The 20,937-nt window shown below is 32.6% G+C and overlaps 1 protein-coding gene across 1 annotated transcript; it reads left to right on the top strand.

The window, feature by feature from the left end:
• Nucleotides 1-1,960: 1,960 nt before the first annotated feature.
• On the top strand, nucleotides 1,961-5,321 carry LOC146912204 (cytochrome P450 82A3-like). Its single transcript, XM_085719824.1, has 3 exons — nucleotides 1,961-2,549; nucleotides 3,332-3,687; nucleotides 4,662-5,321. Exons 1-3 carry the CDS (start codon nucleotides 1,961-1,963, stop codon nucleotides 5,289-5,291), a joined length of 1,575 nt encoding a protein of 524 aa, XP_085575950.1. The 3' UTR covers nucleotides 5,292-5,321.
• Nucleotides 5,322-20,937: the final 15,616 nt, after the last annotated feature.

Here is a 20,937-nt window from a genome sequence, read left to right as displayed (position 1 = left end):
CGATTGAGATGAGTAGGTGTTTAGGTTATGTTTTATAGAGGCATTAAAGAAACACTTTTCAAAGTAGTATAGATAAATTTTAAAATTATAGAACATTTGAAAAATTAGAAAACTTCATCAAAAAGAATTATATAATTTTTTTTTAATAAGCTAAAATGATATTAGATTGCAAAAAAGGTTAGATTTTCCAGCGCGAGGTGTGCCAGAAAATAAGACTAAGTCAACAAATTACAAAGTTCAAAAAGGGACCAAAAGGAAAAAGAAAGATACAAACTAAGTAATAACTTTCAAGCATAAGTTTGGATTAAGCTACCAAGAGTGTGGTAATCAAAAGAGAAAGTAGCGTACTTCGCTTTCAACCACCAAAACGTCAAAAGCTTAATTTTATCAAGCAGCTTAAATAAAGAGTGCACCTTATGCTTGCAAATCCGGTTGTTTCTTTCACTATAAATTACCCAAACAAAAGATAACCAAAAGAGATGTAGAGTTGACTGATGATGTTTAGAAAATCCTCCTAAATGACTAAATTGATGTAAACGATCGGTAATGATAGATAGCTGGACTCACATAAACGACACCCAGTCATTGCAAAACCATATGCCAAATTAATATTAATAATAATGTGAGAAAATGATTAAGGAAATAATAGTAGAAAATAATACTTTGTTTTAAAATAATGCTTGTAAAGTGCTCATGTGAAAGTTTTGCAACTTGAATACAGAAGACAATGACATTGTCTCCTTTTTTTGTTAAAACAAACGTGACATAACAAAAAAGGAGACAATGTCATTGTTTTAATATATGTATCCTATGGTGTTGCACCCGCATCTCTACTATGTGTAGTTTTATAAGTTTCTCATCTTTAGAGCATCTTCAATAAAGAACTCAATGTTGGTCTCATAGGTTGTTCACGCAATGCCACATCACACCGTAAACAATCCAAACATATTTGATGGTATGTTTGCTACAGCGGTGGTAAAGCAAAAAACGTACGTTTAAAAAGAAGCTAGAATTTTGAGCTTCAAAAAGTCACAGTAAAGTTAGGCTCCAAACATGAAAAAATCCAAACACACTATTAGTCCAATGGCAAAATTTTAAACAACCTTTAAAGAATCAACACTTTGATAATTTTTAATTAGACAAATATACTTTTTTTTTATTTGTTGCGGAACAGTTCCTTATTTAAGATACTCCAAACAAGTTTTTGCAACCCACACTGCCACGTAGTTCCCCTCCATCGATAAAAGCATCTTTAGTAAGGTATATTTGAGATACATTATTAAAGATGCTCTTAGGTTTGTATAACCATCGACCTCACTTAGGTAAAAATTTCTCCAATGCTCACGTTTAAAAGTTAGATTCTGTTGAGTTTTCTCAATTTCACTTGTCGTTCTTTAGTGTTTGTTTCATACACTTAATTATCCTGCCGAACGCACAATTTGCTTTCAAAGCCTAAAAAAATCATAATTTATTTTAATCGTAGGATATCCCTTTCTTTTTCTTTTTTCAAACTTCTTCTTTTGTCTTTTTTGATTGTCCACTTGTTTTGATCTACTATTCAACAAATTAGAGCTTTAGTGACTAAAACTGTATAAGCCCCAAAAAAAAAAGTCTAACTAGTTCTTTCATTGCTAAATTAGTGAAATATACTTATATATACACAATTTTCATTTTGAAAAATGAAAATTGTCTATATATAAGTTTATGTTATAAGTAGCAAAAAAAACTACAATGATATTTGATGTGTTAGAACGCATATTTAAACCCACAATATTCATCTTTTTCGTACGTACTTAAAAAAAGTTTAATAGTAAGAGTTACATTGATGACATCATATCATACTTATTCAACGTTTCCATACTTATAAATGAAACCATAAGGAGCTACAACAACATCCACACCATATATAAAAATTCTCCAAACAACGTCTCCATACCCAAAACTTCAATTATAGCTAAAAATGGATTTAGTTCTAAATTTCCAAAATGTCACAACAATAGGATTGCTTTCTCTAATATTCTTAATTTATTTTTTCCATTTTCGTCCTTCCAAAGTTGGTAATAAGGGTAGAGAACCTCCCATGGCCTCAGGTGCATGGCCAATACTAGGTCACCTCTTAGTCTTAGGTGGTTCTAAAACACCTCATAAAACATTAGGCACCATGGCTAACAAATATGGACCCCTATTCACCATAAAACTTGGTACAAATCGTGCTTTGGTACTAAGCAATTGGGAAATGGCAAAGGAGTGTTACACTATAAACGACGTTGCCGTTTCGTCTCGTTCTAAACTTGTTGCAATTGAGCATATAGCTTACAATCAAGCTAGCTTTGGTTTTGCACCCTATGGTCCTTATTGGCGCGAAATGCGTAAAATTGTTAGTATCTTCCTTTCGAATCGTCGAATGGAACAACTAAGCCATGTTCGAGTTACGGAAGTTAAAACTTCGATTAAAGAGCTTTTCCATGCTTGGTCTAACACAAGGAATGATTCTGGGTACTTGTTGGTGGAGATGAAGCAATGGTTCACCCAGTTGGTATTCAATATAGGTAATTAATATAGTTTTAAGTTATTCATTTGATTATAGGTCTAATTAACTTTCTAATCTCTATTATAGTCTTAACTTTGGTCCCTGCAAAAAAAAAGTGTTGATTTTAACTCTAAAACATAGAAATGTTTCTTTCAAACTTTGTTTGTTCTAATTAGTTAATATAATACTTGTTTGTGTTTATAATCCCTCTAATCTTCTTATCAAAAAACTTAGTGAGAAAGTTAGAGAGTAGTTTCATGTTTTACCTCTCTAAATTTCATGTTTTTTTTATGTAAAATAAACAAATCTTGATTTCCATCTTTCCAAAGTTTGAAAGAATAATTTTAGGTCCTATATCATAGTGTGACATTCATTTAATTTTATGCGACGACAAAAGTTCATGTGATAATTCTCGGTAACATCTAAAATTGTGATGCATATGTCTTTAAAGTCTAAGGTCTTCCCCGTCTTGGATCGGACATCATCCCCTCATCCTAAAATTTTATTTTAGGATATATATATATATATATATATATATATATATATATATATATATATATATATATATATATATATATATATATATATATATATATATATATATATATATATATACACATGTCCTATTAGCAAGAAACTTCTTAAAAACTTTTCTTGAATTCTAAGCAAGCATGAAAAACACTTTCAATTTTTAGAGTACAAAAACATAAAGAGAATTCTTTGATACCCAACAGAATTCTAGGTTAGGGTACCTGAGTGTTAATCAAAATTGTAAATCTAACAAATTCATTCAATATATAGTTTTCCAAACAATGGCTGGGAAGAGATATTTTGGTGAAACAGCCGTAGTAAAAGAGAAAGAAGCACAAAATATTGTAAAGGCATTGAGAGAGTTCATGCATATGTTAGGGGTATGTACAATGGCTGATGCAGTTCCAATTCTAAGATGGATGAAATTAGGAGTGAAAGCAATGAAAGAAACTGCCAAAGAATTGGACATAGTTTTAGATGATTGGTTAGTGGAGCATCACAAGAATAAGGGTTTGGGTGAAAAGGTTGAAAGTGACCAAGATTTTATGGACATGATGATTTCAATGCTTGATGGTGCTACAATTGGTGGGTTCGATGCTGATACTATAAACAAAGCCACAACATTGGTATGTATATGTTGAACATATATATGATTATATTAAACTAATATTTTTCGTAAAAAAGAATGTTACATATACTGAAACTATTTTTTAGTGTCTTTATTGGATTTCATCAACAGACATTTTAAGTATAATGTATAAATATATTTTTTTATATTGTTAAGAAATCACAATTGTTTCCTTCAAAAAAAAAAAAAAAAGAAATCACAATTGTTAGACTTTTTTATGTAAGGTAAATTTGTGATTTGATAACAATGTAAATTTTTTATAGAGACAATATATCAAAATTATGCTTTTTATGAAAATTTAACTGGGGAGCGTTTGTTTTGGGGAAACACAAATTATTTTAAGGAATAACATACCCGGGAATGAAATTATGAAAATCTGATTCCTGGGTATTTGTTAAAAAAAGTGTTTGACAAATAACTTAACATTCCTGGAAAAATTGGAAGTTACAATTTTATTTTTTAAATCTATGCAGAATATCATGGGAATGCACTTTCCCATCTCTTTACATGAGAATAAATTCATAGGAATATTGGAAGTTATGGGAAGTTACTTCATTCCCCAAGAACCTTTATACCCAGGAATATCTTTTTCTCAACCTCGTAACAAACATGGGTACAGTCATTCCCTAGCCATGTATTCCCGGGAATGTCATTCTTAACCTTGAAACAAACACTCCCCGCGTTTTTTTTAAGGGATAAATGTCATAAGTTAGTTTTATAAATGTTTTTGTCTTCATCCTTTGGTTTTTAGAAAAATGGGCGCACTTGTAATCGCGAGTTCAATTATGAAGTAAGTAAAATCCAAGTAAAACATGGGTTGTGAAGTATCAAAGCATGAAACAAAATCATCCCTATCAAGTTTGGAAGAAAAAAAAAACAAATTAGTTAGCATGATCTTAAAAATAACAACAAAACAATAATGTTTGCTAGAACAATTTGTTCTTATTTAGAGAATATTCACTTGATTTGCAGGCATTGATATTGGGAGCAACTGATACAAGCACAGTTACCCTTACATGGGTAATTTGTTTACTATTGAGAAATCCTCATGTATTAGTAAAAGCAAAAGAGGAACTCAATATCCAAATTGGGGAAGAAAAATTCATAAATGACTCAGACATAAATAAGTTGGTATATCTTCAAGCAATAGTCAAAGAAACCCTAAGATTGTATCCTCCAGGTCCTCTCTCAGCACCTCGTGAATTCACAGAAGATTGTAAGTTAGGTGGCTATCATATCAAAAAAGGAACTAGACTTATCACAAATCTTTGGAAAATTCAAACTGATCCAAGTATTTGGCCAGATCCATTAGAATTCAAACCAGAAAGGTTTCTTACCACTCACAAAGATATTGATGCCAAGGGTCAACATTTTGAGTTGTTACCATTTGGAAGTGGTAGAAGGATATGTCCTGGAATATCTTTTGGACTTCATATGATTCATTTAACTTTGGCTAATTTTTTACACTCCTTTGAAATTTTAAATGGATCTAATGAACCAGTTGATATGACTGAAAACCTTGGAATGACCAATGAAAAAGCTACACCACTTGAGATTTTGGTTAAACCACATTTCTCTCCTAAGTATTATGAAACCATGTGATTGAAGGATTATCAAAGAGTGGCCAAGGAATTAGTCCAAAACATTATATTCTATAATAATTTATAATTTGTATAGTTTGTTAAATTAGTTGGAATTTTAAAAGGACAAGCAAGTGAGAGAATAGTGTTATTTGAGTTTTGAAATTAATGTTGGATTCTTAGCATTCGGATAGGGCCGTATATGAGGCAGGGCGAAGAGGGCGACCGCCCTAGGCCCCAAAAAATAAGTACGAAATTTAGGCCCTATATTTTTCTTTTTAGAGGTCTATTAGTCCCTAAAAAATATTGCTTAGTTTTTTGTATCAAGTTTGATGTTTATATATACTCTATATGTCCTTTAATACTTGACACAGTTGACTTTATTACGCATGCCAATGCATAATTTTGAGCTTAAATATCTTGAATAATATATTAGAAAAAATTATGAAAATGTGATATTTTGAAAATACTCATCGAGACAAATCTAACGACATCTTATACTCCCTCCGTTTTAAAATGAGTGTCGTTTTAGGTGTTTACACACATATTAAGAAATGCAATGATTAAAAGAAAGAGAATGGTTATTTTACCAAATTATCCTTATTAACTATTGATTAGTTTTAAAAGTAATACTTTGGAAGTAGTGTGCAGAGTATTAATTGGAGGGTACAATTGAAAAGAAAAAGTTATTATTGCATTGGAAACTGAAAGCGACATTCATTTTGAAACAAATTTTTTTTCTAAAGCGACACTCATTTTGAAACGGAGGGACTGTGGTATTATTTATCTTTGTATATTAGTAGAAAAATATGGTCAAAGTAATTTAGATCAAAATTACACATTTTCAAATGGGTCAACTATTGCGGGACGGATGAAGTATTTATTAGTTATAACTTATAAAATTTTATATAAATTTTTATGAGATGACTTAACCCCGCTTATTAAAATTTCTGGATCCGTTGAGAATACTACAAATATTTGATGGTTTTTTCCTTCTAATAATATTTCTGCTGGACATTTTATTCTAATGCCAGTGGCTCTTTCTATAAGTTATTTAATTGCATTTTGCTTTATTGTCTTTTTGTTCCAAATTCTCAATGTTTATCTTCAACCTAGAAAACAGTGGTTCATTCATGTTACACTAATCCTTAACACCTTGTCCTTACAAAAGAGAGATTTAATTAATTCGTTTTACTATATTAGTCTCTAGTCTCTACAATACTGACAAAACAAGACAAATTAGTTCGCAAATAGGACTATGGACCCGTTTGGATTGAGCTTATTTTGAACTTATGCAAAGCAGCTTATGCAAATAAATATGCTTTTGTTTATTATTTATAAAGATGAAATTTTCGTTAGTGAGAACTTATGAATTAATATAAAAGCTTATTTATTTGCATAAGTTATTTTTTATAAGCTTAAAATAAGCTCAATTCAAATGGCGGCTATCTTAAACATCAGACAAACTATTGCAAAGCCAAAGATCACTAAAGAAATACAAATGAATTTATTCATCAAATAAGTGATTATATAGAAACATGATAACTTATGTTGTCATACTCCTTTTATCGTGACCGACAAACAAACTTTTTTAGGTTAAAATGTATTTGATTTTTTACATAGACCGAAATAAAATTTGAATCAAGGTACAATGTCCAATCTAATAATATAATATTAGTTGAGTTAGATCTTATAGAGTGAATCCAAACCAAAGTACTATTTGATTTTGATTCCACATATTTGTTAAATAGACGAAAGGACAAGCAAGTTTCAACTCAAATACATTAACACCTATTGGCCTTTTTGTATTGATGTGGAAGCTCTTGTCAACGGTGTTACACGTCATGAATATAGGAAATAACCAGTTTCGTTTCTTTTCAAAGATATCGAATGCAAATAAAAATTATTTTCAACAAACAAATATCAAACTTTTATTATTATCATAACCAAAATAAAAGAGTTGTGATTACAACTGTTGAGGCAAGCATCAAACTAATGACTGCCGTGATAAGAATCAAGAAAGCAATCGCAAATTCTAAACATAAGTAAAGAAAAGGAACTTTGTTTCATGCATATTTTCAATAGGTTGTTGGTGGAGATTTCATCAACTCCAATTTGCTTTCAATTAAATGGTGGTGGTGGTGGGGAGGAAGGGAAAAGGTTGTGAGATAAGTAAAAGGAAAAGTAGGTTTTCATAATAGTTTAACTTTGTGTCATCGATCCGCAATTTTCCAGCTTATTTAATTTGCAGAAACGGATCCCACGCAGTTACTGTGTCACATTGTAACTGCTAACAATCGTCCGATAAAAAATAAATGGCTGAGATGAAACTGTCTATAGCTAATCAAACAAATTTGAACCATTTGATCACTTTTCTACGATCGAGATCTACCACTGCGTGAAGCAGCTACAACAGAAGATCCCCGTCCTTCAATCTGCACCATTGCTACACATGAAATTCAAAGCCGGTGATATACAATCGTCCACAACTTTCCACCTTATTGCATCAGCACCATTGCTACATATGAATTCAAACTCAATTCAACGTTGGTGATGTGTACACATCTGTTTTATCTTGGTTTTTCGGGTGTCAAACATTGATTACGTTTGAACCTTTCTAACCGGTGATATCTTATTTTTTCTTGGGAAGGGAAAAAGTAAGCAAAACCCTTGAGAATCGAGGTCCGGGAGTTGTTTTCGCTACGGGAAGGTGTTAGGCACCCATAACGACTATAGTATCCTATAGGAACCGTCTTTAATTTCTACGCGCGCGCTTTATTTTTAAATGCTATTTTGAAAGATGATATTAAACCTAAAGGTATTCTAAGTGAAGAATTGGAGGGAGAAGAATGTTTTTGGATTTTTATTTTATTTGAATTGAAGGAATTTTGTTCCTTGCCTACGTACCCGTTTAAGGGATCAAATCCACCGTAGTTCTCTCTCAAGAATGTTTTTGTTTTTGTTGGTTGATTTTAAAGTTGAAAATTTGGAATTTGAAGAATAGAAAGAGGCCTCAAGGGCATGAGATTTAGAAAAGGTGAGGTTGGATTAGTGATTTGCAAAAGAAGTCAAATATGATTATTTTCATTGAAATTTTGATTAAGAAAATGAAAGGGAAAATTACAATGGGATTTTGATCCCAAGGTTTATTTAGAAAATGATTTGAGTGAAGTTTGTTCATATTTTTTAGAAAATGATTTTTCTAAGTGTAAAGCCTAAACATTCATCTAAACATACAATCCTAAACATACATCTAAACATGCATATTCTAGCTATATATCTAAAGTGATGTGTGTGCATGTGTCGGTGCTTGTGTCGGTGTACATCATTAGAGTCCATTGTCCTTTACATCATACCCTAGATACATTCTATGGTCTTGCAAGAATTAAAAACATAAGGAAGAATATTACAAAATTTCCTAAGCTTTACATTCTAACTTTGCATGAAAATTAAATTGCAAGGAAATAAAGAGGAAATGGAGGATAGGATGCTTAAGAAAACATGAAACAAAAGGGTTAGTAGCACATGACAACATCAAGAGATAAAAGCAAGGAAATATCACTATAACAAAAGCAAGAAAAATACTACAAAACATGGCAAAAATAGTGCAAAATAGGCCTAAAGATTCATCAACAATGCAAGGCTCGAACAAGACCTATAATCCTCATATTTTAACAAGTTCCCAAAGAGTGCCAAATCAGTTTTCTCAAGGAGGATTAAAGGAGTGTAACATGTCAAGCATTTAGGACAAAAGTTAGGCTTATTCCACACTATTTATTCACATACAAAACTTGTAAAACAAGTAATAAAGCACGAAAAGATTCACATGCAGTGGCATACACATTTAAACAGTTAAAAATATCACGAAATCATACATCATGGATCACAAACACATGTCAAGCATTGGAATCGAAATCAAGCAATTTTCACAAGTTTTTTAACACAAAATCTTCAAAATTAAAACAAGAAATTAACATACTATTTCTTCAAGTTTTTTTAGTACAAGATTATCATACAAACACCACAAAATTATCAAGAAATAACTATGAATTTTTATGGGATTTTCTAAAACGCTTTAGGCATGGCAGGGGTGGAAAAAGTATTAGGCATGTGTGTGAACAGCAAGAAAATCCCCTCAGAACAAAGACAGCAAACAATCCAAAGCCCAAGCCCAATCCAAGGGGAAAACGGGTTGGATCCACAGGACATGGGTCAAGGCTATGGGTTTGGAAGTGAAATTGAAACAAAACAGTATCTCTTCTTCTCTGTTTCGCTTTGTTCATAAGCTTCTCCCAAGAACCATGTTTCATGAAGAAAGAAGGAAAAAGAAGAATCCAATTTCCGAACAAGAAAAAAAATAGCGATGCCCGTATTCCAGGAAGATACACGAAAACTCTCTTTCTCTCAAACATGTATTCGGATTCACATCAAGAACAATGAGACGGTGCAGATCGGAAGAAAACGTGTTACCTTGTTGAATTCGAACCTCATTCCTTGCGGTTTGGACTCGGCTTTGTCCTTGATTCCGTTTCGAGTCTGAATCGGTTGCGTTCTGGCTCGTTCAATCTGAATTCGCCGCCGTTGTTGTTGTTTCCGGCGAGCGATGATGCAAGTTCATCGGCCAGAGCAGGATTCGCCGCCGTGGTTGTATGTTGATTCCAGCCAATTCACGTTCATCTTCTTCTTTCAAAATCCGTTTCTGTTCTGTTCCGAATCTTCTTCTTCTGGCTTGGATTCGGTTCTGTTACCTTTCTTTCGATGCTTGATTTGAGACTTGGAGGATTGTTGCGAATTCAAAGGATAGGGACTGCTGTTGTTGATTGATTGAAAACACGAGACGGCTGCTCGATTCATGCTACGGCGATGATTGAGGTGAAACTAATGGTGAACTCGGTTCCGGAATGATGAAAAACGATAAATGAATCAGCGGCGATCGTCGAAATTGAGGGTGGAATCGGTTATGGACGAGGATTATGGAGGTTGAATGTGATGATGAAGGTTTTGGTTATGGAGGATTTGTGGTGGTTGTGGTGGTTGAAGTGAGGTTGAAGATGATAATGGAGGTTGTTGGAGGTGGTTATGAGACTTGAATGGTGAAGATGATGGTGGTTTGTGGTGGTGGAAATTGGTTAGAAGAGGTAGTTGAGGATTAGTTAGGGTGGAGGGAGTTAGTTAGGGATGAGAAAGTGGTGGTGGACAGTTAGTTAGGGTGGTTTTGGTGGTGGTGAAAAAAGTAGTTATGGTGGTGGTGATGTTTGTTACGGCTGAAGCAAGAAAAGAGGGAAAAAAAGGGAAATTGGTTTTATTATTTTTTTGTGGATTTTTTTGTGGAAAATGATTGAATTGGACTTTGACTTGACTTTGACCCATTTATAGATGATGTGGTAAACCTTGGACCAATTGGAATGAGGCATGTGGCACTAGACTTGTAACAAACTCTTAAGGACCAATAGCATTTGGACACATGGCATTTGGACTCTAACAAACTTAAAAAGGGATTAAAATGCAAATAACAAAAGTATAAGGACCAAAATGAAAATTAAAACTAAAATTGAATTGAAAAAGTAAATTGAAAATTAACGTAAAACGAGACGATTAAAAACAACAAAGCAGATTAAAACGAATCAGAAATATTATGTGAAATGACCAAAACGCCCCTAGGGACTAAAATGACTCAAAACGACTCAAATGCAATTTTAAAATGATTTTTTTTACAAGGGATTAAAGCAAGAGTTTATACAAGCGAATTAAAAGACTCAGAGACCATTTTTAGAATTTAAACAGGGTTTTAACACATGAAAAGACTAAAACGCCCTTAGGGGCAAAATTGACTCGAAATGACTTTAAATGCAATTCTTGAAATGGATTCTGACGTAGAATTGAAATGAAGACTTATTCAAACTATTTGAAGGACTCAAACAAATTTTTAAAGATTGAAAGAAATTTTAACATAGGAAATGACTAAAATGCCCCTAGGGGCTAAACTGACTAAAAAATGACTCAACTGATATTTTTGAAATGAGTTTTGACATGAGATTGAAACAAGGACTTATACAGACCAATTTAAAAGACTCAAACAATTTTCAAGGATTAAAATGAATTAAATGCAGGAAATGACTAAAATACCCTTTTTCATGAATTTTGCAAATAATATTGAAATAAAATGCAGAGAAAGATGTAATTGATCAGAGACAGTTCAAATGACTTATAATGCAAGAAAAGAAGAATTGAATAAGTATTTTTAGGTCCAAAATTAGGGTATAACAACATCCACGACTTTCCACCTTATTAAATTAAACCTCAGTGTGGCTTCATACTCTCAATCAATTCAGCGCTAATGATATCAATGTTTCTATTATTGTTTTTCAATTAACTTTTGATATTATTTACCTTATACTCTAGGGTCGAGCAACTCTTGCATAATCACAAACCAAAATCAAAAATATTTGGGCACACAAATAGAAAAATATAAAAGAAAAATATTTAGTCACATCTTTAACACTATTTAGATTTTTTTTTGTATTGAATCGTGATTTTAGAGGTTTAACTAGTCGATAAATGCAAAATAACATAAAGGACATTCTTAATTCTAATAAAATTATTAAATTATATTTTACGTACATTTTATATATTATTAAATTATTATTTTTTGCTAAAGTTTTATTTTAAATTTATTCCATTTCAGTTTTTATACTTTACAAAATAAATTGAAAGTATAAAATTTTATTTTAAAATAATTATGCTTTACAAAAAAAATTAAAGTATAATATTTTATTTTAAAAACAAAAATGTTACAAGCACAAAAAAAAGTTAAATATCTCGTCTATATTGAACAAAAAGAAAATCGTATGTTACTTGTAGTCGTCGCTGCACATAATTTTATATATATATATATATATATATATATATATATATATATATATATATATATATATATATATATATATATATATATAGGGTTTTGCTAGAAACCACCTATGAAGGTGTCTTTTAGCAATCCATACCTTAAAGTGTGATTTCCACTTTTTAATTATAACTTTGCTAAAAGACACCTTCATAAAAGGTGTCTTCTAGCAAAACTCATATACATATATACATATACATATATATATATATATATATATATATAACATTAATATTTGTGTTTTATGTATAATATTTATTAATAGTTTATATAACTCATGAGCTATAAAAGAAAAAAGATTACTCATACGATGACTCGTATTTTATTGATTTTTTTTTTTGACAAATACTTGTATTTTATTGATAAAAACTATTAATATATGCTTCAAGAATAGAATAAATAAATTCTAGTTTTTTTGACAAAAAGATAAAGAAATTGTAGCTTTCTAAATTGAAAAAATTATCAATAATATTATTGTTTGTGTTATATGTATAATATTTATTGAAAATACTTATAATTTAAAACTAATAAAAGTAAAAAGATTGCTCATATTATAACACTTAAATTCTTTGTGGTGATATTACATGTAACTTGTTAAATAAACTATTAATATCTACATAAAATATGGATTTAAATGGGTCCAGCAAATGGGCAGTGACATTGGACCTTTCGGATTAGATGATCATTAGACCAGATACCAAGTTTAAAAAAAAACTACTTAAAATATAAAATAAATAAATCCTAGTTACCTAAGTTGAAAAATTATTAAGAGTGCGTGTTTAGAATGAAAAAAAAATGAGCACATGTAGGCAAACAAAATTATTTCCTTATAAATATATATATAATTAATTAAAATAAATAATTTAAGCAGATAATCATCTAAATTTTTCTCTATCAATTTAATATTTTAAAATGAATGAATTATCTATTAAATTTTACAAAATCTATGCTAAATAAATTATAATTTAAAATGAAATGTAGTGAAGGAGAAAATCGAGAAACGAATAAATAGTTTGAATTAAGACAAAACTCATGTGAATTTTTTATGAGTTTTTTTAGCTAAAAATACATTTTTCATGAGTAGTTTATTTAGGAATCATATGAAAAGCACCTAAGAAAATACATCTAAGTTTTTTGCTCGAATTAAAATAAGGATAAAACTTAGGTGCATTTTCTTAAATGCTTTTTGTGTGGTACTTCACATAAAATACTCACAACTACCTATGATTTCTCAAAACAAATTTTTTTTTTCAAAGCTTGTTATAACCACAAAAAAATGAGTTTTAATTAAGTGAAGAACCATACGAAAAGCATGCAAGGAAAATGCACCAAAGTTTGTCCTTAAAATAAAAGATTTTTTTAATGACAAATATAAGCAATTAGTTGTTAAAAAAAAGAACACAGTATATAAATGAATAAAAAGATCAAATGAATATAATAGTAAGTAGTAATAATAAACTTGTGAAGGGAAAACATAAGAGTAATAGTAGCAGTTAATAGAGTGATGCCAACAAAATTATATGAATGATATCCATGGATAAAACCAACCATTGACAAAGAGTGAATTGCTTAATAGGTACGCAAGAGATAAAATAAATTGATATTTCAAGAATTTTAAATTAACGGATACATATTTAGAAGTAATGGTATCTCTAAATTAATATTTCCATAACAATTTATTCTCACTCTATCATCTTCACACGCGTCCTATTTTTTTTTTTTACAAAAATATTCATGGGGTATCAGATTATATAATCTCAATACAGTTTGGACGTTTTCGGATTATATAATGTGAAATATGTTATATATAAGCAGCAATCAGAATCTCTCCCACTTCAGCAGTTGCAAATTTCGCATTTAAAAAGAACAAAAAAAATAAAGTAAAAAATGATAAAAACATATCAAATAAAATAAAAAAATATAAATAAAAATACCACCAAAAATTCTAAAAATCAAATAAGATTAATGCAATTTTTTGGTATTTTTCAGAGAATATGAAAAATGAAAACAAAAATGAAAAATGAGTCTAAATAATGGAGTTTTGGATTTTAAAAGGCAAGGTCCAGTATGATCCTTGATTTTTTTTGTGATTTTCTGGGAAAGTTTTGGAGCAATCTGATTAAGTAGCATGAAAACCAGTTTTTCACTTGGAAACAGCTAACAATCACCTAAACAACAACCATAATAAATTAAAGGGAAATTGCTATTTAAGCATCCATGAATTGCTCGCAAGTACCCTGAAAATATCTTCAGCCGTAATTAACTATTGTTTGGAAGATTTTTAAATCAAATGAACCAATTTAAAAAATAATTTGACCGATCTAAAAAATGTTGAACGACAATTAACTATCATTTTATGGTGAACACGATTTAATTGCCACAAAGTTTCATCTCACTTTTATATAAGGCTTAATTCGATATTTGATCCCTTAATTAATTTTTAAATTTCGTTTTGCTCCCCTAATTAATAAAAGTTACATTTTGGTCCGTTAAATATTTTTTTTTTGAAGAAATCAAAATGGAATATATTAACACCAACAAACCATCCCACCAGCACAAGGAGTGCTAGAGAGGACAAACCAAAGTTACAACAAGAGTTCAAATAACAGAATAAAAATAATTAAGTACCACCCAAGCATAATGATAGAAGTTTGGCAAGTGCACCAAATACTATCGAAGTAGTAAAAATATCGATCCCACGAGGACTGTGTTAATCTCAATTCAGCAATAAGGTTAATATTTAGGATGCATAAAAGTTATTTTGTTTGCCACTAGGCAGTAGATTTGATTTGCGTAAAAAGTAAATAAACATAAAATAAAGATTTGGTTAGAAAATAAGAGAGAAAGATGAGATCAGATCCTTCGAATCCTCTAAGTTCCCCTAATTGGTCTACTGCACCTATTTGTTATGAATCCTTTTCTAATTTACGATGATTAACAAAATAGCCCTAATCAATCCCTTGAGTTAGGACCCTCTTCTTAAACTACAGCCCCTAATTCCTTAGGTGGTCTAATAATTCTTGAAGGTTTTACCGAACGTTAACCTATTATCACTAACAAACGATTATCTATTCCTAGACTAACCCTGTTTATTAGAACAATTCAATTAGGTCTAAGTTGAAAGCCATGGTCAGTGGTCATTCATTCTCACAAAATCAAGTTATATGTGATCAAGATATAAAAAGCATTAAGAACAATTGAATTGAATAAACTAGAATTGAATTCATAAACAAAATAGAGTTTCACAGCAACATGTGTCAATTAGGGTTACAAAGATTCATCTCGGATCTAATCTCTAAGAGATTTAGCTACTCATAATCGAGTTTACAAATAGCATAATCAATGAAATAATTAAAACATACATGAATTGGTAAAAGGTTGAAGAAATCGCCCTTCTAGCCGTCTCCGATGTCTCAAAATCGCACTTTGCTCTCCAAAATCGTAACCCTTGTTCTTCAGCTTGAGTGCAGTATTTATAGAAGTCATGGGCCTGACCCATCAAAATCGCGCCGCGCCTTGTTAATTGGCGTGCCGCGATTTCCTCTTTACAGGAAGTGTGTATTTTTGCTTCAAAAATCGCAGCACGGCTTGAAATTGGCGTGGCGCGATTTCCTTCGAACAGACTTCAACATTTAAGCTTTTTGCACTCCAGAACAGTAGAAATTGCATAAGAACTCTATCAAAATGTCACAATAAGTCCCTAATATTACGTAATGACAGAATGTCATCACAACCCCAAACTTAAACCATTCCTTGTCCTCAAGGAATTTGCTTGCAACAGTGACAAACGACAGTAAAATAACAGTTACCTGACAAAACGATAGTACCCAAAAGTTCATTCTCCTTCTAGCTAAAGATGAGCTAGTTTGACTTGTTCGCATCCACCAGTTCACAACTCCACGCATCAATATGAAATAGGGTTCTACCAGTCGACATGCAGGTCTACATATTACCATACGCTTGAAAAGTTTCTAAACATCAATCAAAGTCAATATCATTACACACTTTTGAGGTCTTTAGGGTTATAACGGGGCTTAGGTGAAAGGTGGGATATATTTGGATAAGTAGGCTACAAAAAATTTGAGTTAGGCATTCCTACGGAAGTTAAAGTACAAAATTCAATCCTTCATTCATTCACCTTGTGGAAATACAATCAATGCAAAGGTACTAGAGAACATTTTTAACATTTAGGGACAATCGAGTTTGAAGTTACTCGGATTTTCAATGTTTTGTCCCTTTTTCATCATTCATTTTTTTTTTTTGATACACCATTTTTGTGTGTATTTTGCATGTCAATTTCATATTTTTGTTCTCTTATTCTCTAGTACCCCCACCCCAAACTTAGTTGGTTGCAAATTCCAATAGCAACCCCAAACTTAATCTTTAGCAACATTCTACAATGCCTTAACTCAGAAATTCATTAAGGGACAAGTCCTAAAAGTCTCTAGGCTTGTAATGTAGTTTGTCACCGAACAAAAAGTTATAATCCTACCGGCTCACAATTGGTTAAGAAAGGATAAATTTAACAAATTAAAACAGGGTAGGCTTCAAAAAGGCTCACAGGACCAAGCACTTTTGCCTCAGTGTGTAATTAACAAAGACCAATCAATAATAGAGAAACAATGCAAGTTCTAGAAATGTAGTTGCATGGAAAACTAATCTAAATATAAGTAAATTGAAAAACAAAATTTGGCAATGAACCTTATGGCTGAGATTTCTGGGAGTATGTGACTACCTAGCAACGCCGTACACTTCGCCTTTGAATCAAGTCACCCCTCCTTTAGAACTTTTGGAATACCGTTTCATCAAACAACTGTTACTAAACTGGAATAGGTCACATGAAACAAAACAAATTCATCAATAAAACAAGTGCAGGAGCAATTACAATAGGGAAATAGTTCAATGGACTTCGACATTAAAAAGAAAATAAAGAAAATACATCAAAAGAAAAATGATTGAAAATAAAATACAAAGCAGAAAAATGCTAATCCATCAGTAGATCAGCCCATGTTCACATCATCATGGTAACATCTCAGCATACGTAAGCATCCGGAATTTTTTCCAAGTCGACCCAGGCCTACACATCGTGGTAATGATGTCATCAAATGTATCCTCTGTCATACCAAATCTCTCCCTCCTCAGTTTCTCAACCCAACACTCCTCCGGTGGTTGAACATTCAGCCATTCATTAAGCGCTTCAGGGCTGAAATCAATGGTCTTGCCCCAAACAAAAGATTGAAAGGGTGTATCGGAAACCCGTGCATTTGCAAAGAATTCAACGATCACGGTTTTGTTGTTCGCTTCTTCGATCACCTCATTCAACTTCGTCCACCCTCTCCTTCGTAATTCAGCCTCAAAGAACGGATACTTAACAAGCCTTGTGAAGTCAAACTTTCTCTCCCCCACAACTTCAAAACTTTTCATGGATTGGTGGAACTCTTGGGCTTGGTCATTGATGAAATGAATGGCGTTTTCGGGTGGTTCGGATGCGGCACGAGGGCGTTTGGCTTTGCTTGTGGGTGGCTTGGGGTTGGTGGCTTTCTTTGAGCAAGTGTTTCGTGGGTTGGAGGCCATTTGTGGTTAAGGAAGGTGGTGAAAAGGAAGTTTTGTGAAGTTTGGGAAAATTATGATGGATTGTGATGGATTGTGAATGATAATGGTTTGGATTGATGAATTTGTGATTGGATTGTGGTTTGATGATGTTTAGGAAGTGATAAGGTAGATTAAGATGGGAAAAATTCGTGAATGGGAAGTCTAGGGAAATTTTTGGTAGAGAAAAGTAGGAAAAATGGAATGAAAATGATGATGAATAGTGAGGTTTTTATAGGCTGAGGAGAAAAATCGCGCTGCGGCCATATACAGGCGCGGCGCGATTTTGTAGAAACAGGGAGTTCTCTCATGCCAAAACTTGTTTTCTTGAAAAAGGCCTGAGTCTTATTGAATTTTTGAAAAACTTTTGAAGAGAGAATCATGCAAGACATCAGTACCTTGCATGATTTTCTTGATAGGAGGTACTAGAACAATTTTTCGAAAACTTTCCTGCCTCATATTAAAAAGAAAAGAAAAATATTTTTGTGTTTTTATTTTTGAAAGCAATAAAATCATACCTGAAAATTAAACAGTGGGTTGCCTCCCACCAAGCGCTTTCTTTTACGTCATTGAGCTTGACACTTCAACCACTGTTAGGGTGGCAAATATGTCAGAAAGAACACATCATCCTTCTTCTTCCTCTTGTTTGGTAGGAATTCCATGAATTTGTAGCAAAGAAGTAGATGCTCCCATGCTCTCACTGTTAAACCTTTAGAGTTTAAGCTCTCCCACCGTAAAGAAGGACGTGCATCCATCTGCAAACGAGTGATTTCCTCAACCTCCGTTGGTTCAGACTTCGGGAAAATGTCAACACTCCTCACTTTGGGTTTTTCTTCCACCTCAACCTTGTGACACTCACTCTTCATCTGAACCAGCTTCCTCTGAGACTCATGTGCTTTCTCAACAAGATCACCACACTGAACATCAAACTTCTCAAATGAAACTTGATTTGACACCAAGAAGTCATCTAAAATATTCTGAAGTTGAGTATTGTAATCGATGCTGATCACCTCTTTCTTCCCTTCACCATCACTACCTGGTTGATTCGCCTCATAATGACCACAACTCGAGATTTTGTTGTCCAAAATTTTGATCTTAAAAGATAGCATATATTTTTCATACTGCAGCTTAGCAATCTCTTCTGTGTCATAGAGGAGTACCCTGTCTATCATAGCTGCAAAACTTGGATAAACTTTTCAGTAGCACAGTACAATGAGAAGAAAACAAAGAGCATAATATTTTTTTTTTCTTTTTTATAAATATATATACAAAAATATAAAAGACAGAAATCCTAAATAATAACGTAATTGCCTTATTGAAATGACTCAACAGTCCCCGGCAACGGCGCCAAAAACTTGATAGAAGTTTGGCAAGTGCACCAAATACTATCGAAGTAGTAAAAATATCGATCCCACGAGGACTGTGTTAATCTCAATTCAGCAATAAGGTTAATATTTAGGATGCATAAAAGTTATTTTGTTTGCCACTAGGCAGTAGATTTGATTTGCGTAAAAAGTAAATAAACATAAAATAAAGATTTGGTTAGAAAATAAGAGAGAAAGATGAGATCAGATCCTTCGAATCCTCTAAGTTCCCCTAATTGGTCTACTGCACCTATTTGTTATGAATCCTTTTCTAATTTACGATGATTAACAAAATAGCCCTAATCAATCCCTTGAGTTAGGACCCTCTTCTTAAACTACAGCCCCTAATTCCTTAGGTGGTCTAATAATTCTTGAAGGTTTTACCGAACGTTAACCTATTATCACTAACAAACGATTATCTATTCCTAGACTAACCCTGTTTATTAGAACAATTCAATTAGGTCTAAGTTGAAAGCCATGGTCAGTGGTCATTCATTCTCACAAAATCAAGTTATATGTGATCAAGATATAAAAAGCATTAAGAACAATTGAATTGAATAAACTAGAATTGAATTCATAAACAAAATAGAGTTTCACAGCAACATGTGTCAATTAGGGTTACAAAGATTCATCTCGGATCTAATCTCTAAGAGATTTAGCTACTCATAATCGAGTTTACAAATAGCATAATCAATGAAATAATTAAAACATACATGAATTGGTAAAAGGTTGAAGAAATCGCCCTTCTAGCCGTCTCCGATGTCTCAAAATCGCACTTTGCTCTCCAAAATCGTAACCCTTGTTCTTCAGCTTGAGTGCAGTATTTATAGAAGTCATGGGCCTGACCCATCAAAATCGCGCCGCGCCTTGTTAATTGGCGTGCCGCGATTTCCTCTTTACAGGAAGTGTGTATTTTTGCTTCAAAAATCGCAGCACGGCTTGAAATTGGCGTGGCGCGATTTCCTTCGAACAGACTTCAACATTTAAGCTTTTTGCACTCCAGAACAGTAGAAATTGCATAAGAACTCTATCAAAATGTCACAATAAGTCCCTAATATTACGTAATGACAGAATGTCATCACATAATAATGGGTTTTGGCACCAATCATGAAATTGATAAGGGAAATAAACGCAATTTGCTTTACGCCACCAAAAGGAGAGAAGTTTTATATTTTCCAAAAGCTTAAGAGTTGTGTTCTCTTGGCCCCAGAATATTATGTTGTTTCTTTCCTTCCAGATAACCCAAGAAGTTGCAAATCAAATCATAAACATCAAAGAGCACCGCGATCTTGCATGACCAGAAGCCGAGCCAAACTGAAGGAAGTGGTCCTCTGTGTTTGACGGCAAAGCTGTATAAACGTGTAACCAATTTCGAACCAATTGCCAAAGCTGCGCAAAAACACCGCAATTTAAGAATAAATGATCATTAGTCTCCTGCTCACCACACCCACTGACACACAATTGATCCTCATGTTGTATTATACCCCGACGAAATAAATTAACCTTTGTAGGCAACCTATTTCGAAAAAGCCTTCAAGCAAAAATCAAGACCTTAAGAGGGATGTCCTTCCTCCAAAGAAGATCATCAGAAATCAAAGGCAAATCAAGGTTGAGGTGTGTGACGTCCGTGAGAACCCGGTAAGCCCCTCTAACTGTGTAACCTGCCAAGGGATCCGGAATCCAAGTCCAGACATCATCATTTTCAACCTACAACGAAACAGTCAGTAGTAAAGTCCTACACTCCTTTACTAACTCCTCCTCCCACACCCAAAGCCTTCTTCGCCATCTCCACGCCCCCTCCCTCGGCCCAC

The sequence above is a fragment of the Medicago sativa genome, chromosome 6 (genome assembly GCF_051527215.1).
Source record: "Medicago sativa cultivar Bolivia chromosome 6, Bolivia_mono, whole genome shotgun sequence".
NCBI classification, from domain to species: domain Eukaryota; kingdom Viridiplantae; phylum Streptophyta; class Magnoliopsida; order Fabales; family Fabaceae; genus Medicago; species Medicago sativa.
The sequence above is the reverse complement of the archived record's forward strand: the minus strand, read 5'-3'. Positions and strand labels throughout refer to the sequence as shown.